This window comes from Apis dorsata, unplaced genomic scaffold (genome assembly GCF_000469605.1).
Source record: "Apis dorsata unplaced genomic scaffold, Apis dorsata 1.3 scaffold_642, whole genome shotgun sequence".
Taxonomy (NCBI): domain Eukaryota; kingdom Metazoa; phylum Arthropoda; class Insecta; order Hymenoptera; family Apidae; genus Apis; species Apis dorsata.
In genome coordinates this window covers 5,333-15,699 of record NW_006263833.1, presented here as the reverse complement: position 1 = coordinate 15,699, position 10,367 = coordinate 5,333, and the positions used below count along the sequence as shown (strand labels likewise).

General features: G+C 23.6%; 2 protein-coding genes across 2 annotated transcripts in view; one reads left to right on the top strand and one right to left on the bottom strand.

Annotated features, from left to right (window-relative positions):
• The window catches only part of LOC102671330 (serine/threonine-protein kinase N), a 35,188-nt gene extending 30,139 nt beyond the window's left edge, over positions 1-5,049 (top strand). Inside the window, exons 9-18 of the mRNA XM_006621854.2 lie at positions 65-176; positions 293-651; positions 718-953; positions 1,765-1,932; positions 2,489-2,806; positions 2,881-3,032; positions 3,123-3,342; positions 3,418-3,525; positions 3,617-3,757; positions 3,845-5,049. Of these exons, the coding sequence (XP_006621917.1) occupies positions 65-176; positions 293-651; positions 718-953; positions 1,765-1,932; positions 2,489-2,806; positions 2,881-3,032; positions 3,123-3,342; positions 3,418-3,525; positions 3,617-3,757; positions 3,845-3,988 (1,958 nt within the window). The 3' untranslated portion in view covers positions 3,989-5,049. The remainder of the gene's footprint in view (positions 1-64; positions 177-292; positions 652-717; positions 954-1,764; positions 1,933-2,488; positions 2,807-2,880; positions 3,033-3,122; positions 3,343-3,417; positions 3,526-3,616; positions 3,758-3,844) is intronic.
• A 2,185-nt stretch (positions 5,050-7,234) lies between these two features.
• LOC102670720 lies at positions 7,235-8,214 on the bottom strand. Its single transcript, XM_006621851.2, has 4 exons — positions 8,005-8,214; positions 7,850-7,931; positions 7,611-7,782; positions 7,235-7,530 (listed from the first exon to the last, which is right to left on the bottom strand). The coding sequence occupies exons 1-4, from the start codon at positions 8,026-8,028 to the stop codon at positions 7,251-7,253; spliced, it is 558 nt and encodes a 185-aa protein (XP_006621914.1). The 5' UTR covers positions 8,029-8,214; the 3' UTR covers positions 7,235-7,250.
• Positions 8,215-10,367: the final 2,153 nt, after the last annotated feature.

Here is a 10,367-nt window from a genome sequence, read left to right as displayed (position 1 = left end):
TTTTTTTTTTTTTTTTTTTTTAGGAATTTCATAATATTATAAAATTAGGAATTGAATGTTAAAATTAATTTCTCCTTGTATGTTACAGATGATATTATGGCAGTTATTAAACTGGACAACCAAACAGTAGGACAGACTAGTTGGCGACCATGCTCTCAACAAGCTTGGGATCAAAGGTATTTTTTTATATCGTATACAATATTATTTTTGTGAGAGATATCATCTTTATATATTATCATTTTAAAGAGATTATATAAATATATCAAAATATATGCCTACATCATTTTTGTAGGTTTTCCATTGAACTAGATAAGTCGAGAGAACTTGAAATAGGCATTTATTGGAAAGATTGGAGATCTCTTTGTGCTATAAAATTTTTACGTTTAGAAGAGTTTATCGATGATGTGAGACACGGAATGGCTCTGCAATTGGAACCGCAAGGTCTTCTTTTCGCGGAAATTAAATTCTTGAATCCTATGATTTCGAGAAAACCTAAATTACAACGTCAACGCAAGATCTTTAAACAACAAGTGAAAAATTTCCCAAGAGCTAATCAAATGAACATCAATGTTGCAACTTGGGGTAGACTTTTGAAACGATCGGCAGCTCCTTCATTGCACAATTCAAGAAATTCTGAAAGCCCACCATCAGGTACAATTATATATTCTTGATTGTTTCCTTTACAAATTTTAACGTTGTACAAATTTTTATTTGTAGGTCCACAACCTTTACAACTTGTTTTTGATACTTCGGTAGAAGATAAACCGGAAACACCCGGAGAGTTACCTGATCCGGAGAAAGGAGGCTTAGGAGGCGCTAGACCATTAGGATTATCGACTTCTAATAGTCCTACATTACCACGTCCTCCAGAACATCCACCACCTCCACCACCTACAATTACAAAAAAACCTTCAATGCCCGCACCTCCACCACCACCAAAAATAGATCAAGAAGTAAGTCATACGAGATTTATATTATCTTTTAAATTTTTTTTTTCTTTCTGTTATATTTATCAAAGTGTTATATAGAAGAGAGTTCCTATTAAGTTTTACTATATTGAACTATATTGAACCTTCTTAGCGATATCATAATTATCCATCTTGTTATAAAGTATTTTGAAACTATCTAGTATTTTCTTTTACTTGAAAGGTTTAGGGATTGGTACACTGGTTATGGGTAAAAATCATGTAGAACACATACAATATATTATATATAGATAATTGAATCGTTATATTGGCTAATATTTGTACATAGTATTATACATTTTGTCAAGGCATGTTAGAATACTTGATATATTGTCAATTGCTTCGAAGATAGTTATAAATATATCTTTAATATAGTAGTATTATAATAATAATATTATAATAGTATTATAATATATCTTTTTAATAGTAGAACGCGATTTATAAAAGGCAATTTTTTTTATATGCTTAAAATATACAAATCTTTTATTCATTTTTTCTTTTTTTTCTTTTTCGTTAAATTTATATTATATTTTTAATTCTTAGCTTTTTTATGCATAGTCGTTTCCACATTGTTTAGCACCAATATGCAATGCGTAATGTGCATTGTGCAATATATAGTATCCCCTCAACAAATTTGCAGCAAACTCCCTTCAATAATTGAATCAATTTATTTTTTCAAATTTATAATATCAATTTGTAATATCTATCTTAATTCTATTACATAAGACTTTGGTACGTTACAGTTTGAAATATATTGCAATCTAAAGTAGCTTTTAGAGCTAAGCAGATAGTGATGTAGTTACAGAGTGCATTAAGGGAGTTTGATTTCCTGCACAACGAAGAAAAGGGGGGTCCTCAGGGGGCAAATTTGAGGCCTCTTGTAACAGAGCCTCGTCCTGTGCTGATTGCACCACCCTCTCCACGCACACCCTCGCCCCAACCTGTCGTCGAGTTTCCTGAAGATGAGGTATATACCTCCAATACACACAGCTTTATTTATTTACGTGATTTTAATTTTTATGCTTCTTTATTACTAACATATTGAATATAAAATTGTTTTTTTAAGTTATTGTAATTTTGTTTATTAAAGTAACTTATTTTTTATTATTTTAATGGTTTTCTCATTAAAAGCATGTAATCAATTTTTTTCGCATGATCGTATTTGCATATTATGTATCAAGGCTTTATAATACTAAACTTGTAAATAACTATGTACTTTGTATGTTATATATCTATATCTTGGCCATTAATGGCGCAATACTTAATTATTCAACAGTTTTAGGTTTTTTTTTCTCTTAAGATAGAAAAATATTAAATATAAAACATATTTTTAAAAAAAAATACATTAATAATGTATGTATTGGATTAAAATTATTATTATTATTAACAAATATTCAACATATATGATAATTAAATAACAGCTTTTCATACTATCAATTAATATAAAAATAAGTAATATAAATGTGCAGTCATTATCTTATGATAAACACGATATTTCAAGCTGAACGTTTTAATAATTATAGGTTGTATACGAAATGCCGAATAAGCCTTCTCAATACAGAGACAGTGCCTACGAATCTAGAAGACATTCGCAACTTACTGGAATGACCATAGATAATTTTAGACTACTCTCTGTTCTTGGCCGCGGTCATTTCGGAAAAGTAATTCTATCGCAATATAGAAATACAGGAGAATACTTCGCAATAAAAGCGTTGAAAAAAGGAGATATAATAGCGAGAGATGAAGTAGAATCTTTACTTTCAGAGAAGAGAATATTTGAAGTCGCCAATGCTACACGTCATCCTTTCCTTGTAAATCTTTTTGCTTGTTTTCAAACTGAGGTATATATCTTTTTAATTATTTTTAAAATAAATTTTTTGATCAGAATATCAGTATTAAATTTTTATTTCTATAGGCACATGTGTGCTTTGTAATGGAATATGCAGCTGGAGGAGATCTTATGATGCATATACATGCGGATGTATTTGGAGAGCCACGAGCTGTATTTTATTCAGCTTGTGTTGTATTAGGGTTGCAATATTTGCATGAAAGTCGAATTATTTATCGGTAGATATTTAAATAATCATACGATTAATTTATATCAAATATATAAATAATTATATCAAATAAATGACGATAATTTCATTCAATTTACAGAGATTTAAAATTAGATAATTTACTATTGGATACAGAAGGATATGTAAAAATTGCGGATTTCGGTTTGTGCAAAGAGGGAATGGGATATGGAGATAGAACAGGAACATTTTGTGGTACTCCAGAATTTTTAGCTCCTGAAGTGCTTACTGAAACATCATATACGCGGGCGGTTGATTGGTGGGGTCTTGGTGTATTAATATTTGAAATGCTTGTTGGTGAAGTAAGTAATATTCAGTAATTTTTTTTTTAATTATATATGATAATTATTAATACTAATTATTGCCCTTTTATATAGTCACCATTTCCTGGTGATGATGAAGAAGAAGTATTTGATTCCATTGTGAATGATGAAGTTCGTTATCCGCGGTTTCTTTCTTTAGAAGCAATTGCGATAATGCGGAGGGTAAAATATTAATTTCTTATATACATATATATATTTTATTGATAAATATTGAAATAATTTTCTTATTTATTTTCTTATTTATTAAATATAGTTATTAAGAAAAAATCCTGATAGAAGATTAGGTAGTAGTGAAAGAGATGCAGAAGATGTTAAGAAACAAGCATTCTTTAGGCATATAGCTTGGGATGATTTACTTTTAAGACGTGTAAAACCACCATTTGTTCCAGTAATTGTAAGTATTAATTATTTTTAGTTATTTTTTTTTATGTTGATAAAAATATTCAATAAATATTATACTTATATTATATTTGTATTTCAGCATTCTGTGGAAGATGTCAGTAATTTTGATGAAGAATTTACATCAGAAAAACCTCAATTAACTCCACCTAAAGATCCTAGACCACTTAGTGATTTAGAACAAAGTCTATTTAAAGATTTTACATATATGGCTGATTGGTGCTAGCCATAATTATGTTAATCATTTTTTTGTTAAATTTGATACGCAAATTATTTAGCGTTTTAATATATTTTCAATTTTAGGGGCAATCAAATCGCAATTAATAACACCGATGATTATATATTTGTTTAATTTTCAAAATATGTTCCACATTTCATAATGTTATGTATTGTACAGATGTTTTATTTTTAATATCATGATATAATCAGACATATAGAATTAAAAAAATTATGTTCAACAACATACGAATCTCAGGTTTTTAACTAATATGTATGAATGTCAGATTAACTTGTAGTTATACATTTATCACAATTGTTTCCAATATATAAATAATTATAATTATTTGACACACTTGAAGTAATCAAGTGGAAGACCAGCAGTAAAACATAAATTGTATAAGCACTTTTATAGTATGTTAATATTTTGATATAAAACTACAGTTTGGAACCTAAATTTATAATGATTTATATCATTTAATTATAAATCATTAGATCTCATAATAATGATTCAAAATATTGACCAAATATTCGAAAGAATATCTACTTGAAATTTTGACTACTTTTACTTAGCACATTCATTTTTATATATAGTAATTGTTTTACAACTATTCTACGATCATTCATTTAAAATAAAGGATATTTACTGTATAAAAATATATGATTCATAAAGTGCAGAAAATAAATCAAAACATAGTTATATTAGGTGCTTGAAAAAGTTTTAATAAATTTCATTATAAGTAGACTACATTATTTTACAAAAAAAATGATTATGAAACAATGATTTCATAATTGATTTTTTTTTTTGTAAAATAATTATTTTTTACTTATAATAAAATATATTATAATAAAATTTTTAAATGCACTTAATATTTGCTCATGCTCATGTGATAGTGAATTGAATAAAGAAATGGCACTATGTATAACAGTGTTGATCTATATAATCACAAAAAAACACTGGGCGCTTTAATTATATTAGTCATGTGTACCTAATCATTAATATGACCAGAAATTAAGACCAGTTGTTACATTTAATTTGTCAATTTAACTATATCAATTTTTCTTAATCAACAATTTTTGCAGGTTTAATTCCTATAATCTCCTTTATCCATTTGTATGCATTACATAGTTACTTATTTTCATGTTTTCAGTATGTGATAGAATACTTGTGGTGTTCTAGTGCTATACCTTGTAAATATATAACCAAACATTGAAAAGTAATAATTCATAAGATTTATGAATACAACATAGTTTAGTCTGATATGTAACACTGTATCAGACGTAATATCCCAAGTTCATATTTAGCATACTGTTAATAATCATATTTACATTTTATTCTAAACATCACTACAATTTACTCATATTTTTTAAATATATTTTTGGTTTTGTGAATGAGTATGAATATCTTATACAATCATCACAAATGTATACATTATATGTTACTTATATTTGATAGTGTTTTGTACTAACATTATATCAATGTCATTTCAGAAATTCTTTCTTTCATATTATATTTGAGCTTATTTAAAACAGTAAATTTATTATTTCCGCATAAATTATTTTCAAAAATATTAATAACAATATATAATACATTATTTAACATTAAGAATCACATGCATATAATAATAATAATTTATCTTGTAACAATATTATTGATTCATGAAGTTTGTTCATTTAACAGTTGGTATGCAAATTTTATGTATAAAAGAATTTTTTAAATGGAACCTATTACAGTATTTTTAAAATTATTTATAAATTTAAATTATACTTTTGTAAAACAATATTTGTTTAAAATATATCCAAAAAAGAATGATATAAATGATTGATTATTAATGATTAGATTACTGTGATAGCAATATCAAATGGTTTCATTTGAAATTTTCTTATATTTTAATTTTAGTCATATAAGCTTGAAATCATTAATCATATTCTTAAAAACAGTATTTAAAATTGTAAAACAAAAAACTAATCATGTCATTTGTGATAGTTTCGAGTACATCTCGAATTCTAGTTGCCTTAATGCACTAATAAATTAATAACCGTTTGGTAACTATTTTATACAGAGACCTTGTATATTAGAAATGAAAACCTATTTACAAAGGTGCTCATGTAACACATTATTCCTAATGTGCCTGTTTTTATACAGTTCTCATATGTAGATCTTAAAATCTAGTTAAATAATTATGATACATGATTTTAGTTAAAATATATACAAATATTATAATTATATATCTTTACATTGTATAATGGACAAGAAAATATGGGAAAATATAGGAACATTTGGATATTTATTTTCATCGTCTATTAAACATTTCTATTTAAATAAAAATAAAATATTATAAATTGGATTAAATTTTCAAAATATTCGTAATAAAAATAAAAAAAAATATATTGTTTTGTTAAAAATTGAAGAAAATTTATTTTTATATTTATTTTTATATTTTATGTAAAACATCATATTTTCATGCGTTGAACTGTCAAACAACACACTTTAATAAAAAATAAGTCACTTTTTATTAATCAATATTTTCTTGTCAATATATATTAATGATATACTCTATAATATTTAAGACATATATATATATATATATATACATATACATAAATGGTAGATATATATATTATAAACATTTAAAAAATGTTACATTAAGATGTATACATAAGTAGCTTTTATGGAAGCGACGTTCTTTATATATACTACGATATTAAAAATGAAGTGCGTCCAAAAAATACTAATTCAAAGATGTATATGTATGATACAAGTATCGTAAATTTTTTTGTAGATAGATTTATTTTGAAAATTCAAAGTAGATTTGTTAAAATATACTTTCGTTACGTATTTTTATACATACAAAATATCGTAACACTATTAAATTTTAATCTTAATTTAGATTGTTTAAAATATTTATCTGTAGTTAAGAATAATGAAACAGCATGTGCCTCATACTTGCAGTGTTTACTAAATCATATAGATAGTCTGACATGATAGAAAATGCTTATAATATATCATTAAGCAATAATTTATTTAATATTCACATTTGCAAGTGGCAGCTTAATACATATCATTTTAAGTAGTTATATATTTTTAGTAGCACTTCTAAACTTTACATATTTTAAATATATAAATAATAATTACTTTCAAATATATATAAATAATAAACATTTAAAAGAAATGTGACAATTTCATATTTTTTTAATCCTTTTTGGAAAATTTGATAGAATTAAAATATGAAGATTAAATAAAGTAATAAGTAAATAAAATAAAATTAATTTTATTTGTCTGTTATTTTATCATTATGACTTACATCAGAATCCATTATTTTATTATTATGGCTTACATCACTATCTTCATTAGTATCTTTTTTATCTAAGGATTTGGCTAATTCATATAAATAAGAAGTATTTTTTCTTATTTCTTTTTCTAAATTTAACTTTTTTTCTTCTTTTTCTTTCATTAATTTACTTGTTTCTGGATCAATGGGTTTCACAAGACCTTTAGTAGCTTTATAAATAATGCTTGTACTGTCTTCAAGTTTAAAAACAAAAGTTATCCTATTAGAAAATATGTAAATCAATTTATGGATTATGATTATATAATTTTTAAGTTTTACTATCTATAATTTTATTCTTACTGTTCAACATTTAAACCTTCTTGTATCTTCTCTATTATTTTAAGAGAAATATTACATGATGTAGGCCAAGGTACATATATTTCTGTTTGAGAAGTTTTATTTTTTTTTACTTCTAAATATAATAAATCTAAATTTTCATTATATTTGTAATTGACTTCCCAATATCTCTTTGCTAAATATAAATAATAATTATTAGAGAAAATTAATTTGTAAATTATATTTTAATCTTATTTACTTACCTTCACATAGCTCGATATAAACATAAAATGTTGTGCTTATTTTTACAGGATCAGTACAGCCTAATTTTCCAATATGATAATACTAATGATATTAAAATATATTAGTTTTAAATTTATTATATTTTTGAAAATTATTTAAATATTATTATACTTACACTAGGATGACATATATCATACATGTTTAACAAAAAATAATTTTTATTGGAAAAATAACTTTCTTTTTATATAAAAAAATATGAAATATCTGAATTAATATAATTAGAAAACGATTTGAATCTACATATTTCAGATTCAAATAATTTTTTCATTTGAATAGAATATAAAATAAAAATATTATTTTATATAAGGTTAAATTTCTAAAATTAATTTACATTTACACTGTACATACTTGATATTTATACATAAAGAAAAATTTATTAATATAATATATGAAAAATGAAATAAATTTTAAGATAATAATGAGATAATATTAATATTAACAAAATTTCAATATCTTATACACATAACACACAAGATTTATATATATTCATATAGAATAAATATAATATACATGAAATTTCGTATCATATGACCATAAACTAGATATAAAATAGATATATCATTCAATATTTTTTCGTATCATTCAATATGTAAAAATTAAGAATAAAAGTTTACAAATATAAATAAAAGTATTTTCAGAATAATAAATTTCAGTAAATTAAAATATTATTAAATTATTTTTAAAATTAATAAATTATTTGTAATAAAAAATTTGTTAATAAGTTTAATTATAATATTATAAATTATTATATTATATTAATAAATTACAAAGTTAATAAAATATTAAAAGAATATTAAAAATTGTAATATTTTAATAATAATATATTTTAAAAATTGTATACAGACAACTACTTACGCCGTTATCGATACAGTAGTCGACGCGTAACCTTGTACGCCAAGCAACAGTTACCGAGTGGGGAGACGCTACACGCCAGTTCCACTTTAACCGCGGTAGTGTTTCGACGTAGTGGAGCCATGCGTGTTTTATGCATAATTTATATGCAACAAACTTCGCGTTAAAAAAAATATATGCTTAATTTACGAATATTAACATTATATATATTTATATATAAATTTTTTAAACATGTTTATTTACGAATATAATAATTGGTTCCATTCATTCATCCATATTTATATATTTTATCATATTTATTGAAAAATAAAAAATTTTTATTGCATCTCTCTTGGTTAGTGTATTATCTATAAAAGATAAGTTGTATGTTTTTTAATTTGATGATTGATTTACTATTTAGATGTCTAGAGGGCATAGTAAGTAGAAATATTTCGATATTCGTGTATACTAACTTATTTTTTATTTATTTTGTAATTTAGTATATTTTTATTTAATTAATAATTTCTCTAAAATTCTGATAACGAAATTAACAAATTTAAAAAATTTTTTTATATTCTTTCCTTCGATTCTAGTCAATTTATTTGACTGTTAAGGTTATCGGTAACTTTTATTATATTATAAGCTTTTCAGTTAAGATTTTAATTCAATTATTGCTTTATTTTATTATAATTTTAATACATTTATTATACAGTTTTAATTCTTATTTAAGAGTTTATTATTCAATTGCACATATAATTTCGAAGAAATAATGATTTATTGTGCATTATGCATTATCATGGACGATTTTCTTGTTACATCAGGTATTTTATATCTTTTTTACAAAAATAGATGTACATAGAATTTCTACTATCTCTTTATTTATATTGAAACGAATATATAATAATTAATTTTATTTTAAATTAAATTATTTTAGCGATACGTTCTTGTTTTAAATGCATTTCTTTATATTATTTATGTATATAAATATTTTTTTTTTGACTGCGTTTTGCTCAAAGTTGAATACATTTTTTATAGTTCAATTTTACAAGAAATTAAGCATTTATATTTGTGCTCGATATGTTTCGATTTGTTCTTAAATTATCGAATATGCTTTCTTTTCTAATTTGTAATAATTCGATAATCGAAATCGTGCTGTGAAGCATCATTGTAGTGTAGTATCGATAATTGTGGTGTTAAGATCGCATGTTTTTTTCTTGAAATGTGATTGATATTTCTGAATAGTTTTACTTCCATAACTATTTTTTATCATTTGTATATTTAATTAATATGTGTTTATTGTAATTGAAAATCTTTTGAGAGGTAAAATATTCTTTTTTCTTTATTAAATCTATTTGAAGGTTAGAATTACAACTATTACAACTTACAATACTGTTAACTTATTAACTTATAATATTATGATTTTATAAAATTGAATTTTAGCTATAATTTAATTTTAATATAATTGGTTATTATTTTATTTTAATATAATTAATTAATGTATATTATATAATTGATATAATATATTTAATAAATATATATTATTTATTGTCGAATTATCGAACGTTGTCGAATTGTCGAAATATCGAATCTTTTCTTGATTTTTATTTCGATAATCGAAATCGTGGCATTATTGCAGTGTCGATTTTA

Coding starts and splice junctions, on each gene's coding strand:
- LOC102670720 (XM_006621851.2), bottom strand. CDS start 8,028: ATGTATGATATATGTCATCCTAGT. Junction 7,932..8,004: donor ATGATATATGTCATCCTAGT/GTAAGTATAATA, acceptor TAATATCATTAG/TATTATCATATTGGAAAATT. Junction 7,783..7,849: donor TTATATCGAGCTATGTGAAG/GTAAGTAAATAA, acceptor ATTTATATTTAG/CAAAGAGATATTGGGAAGTC.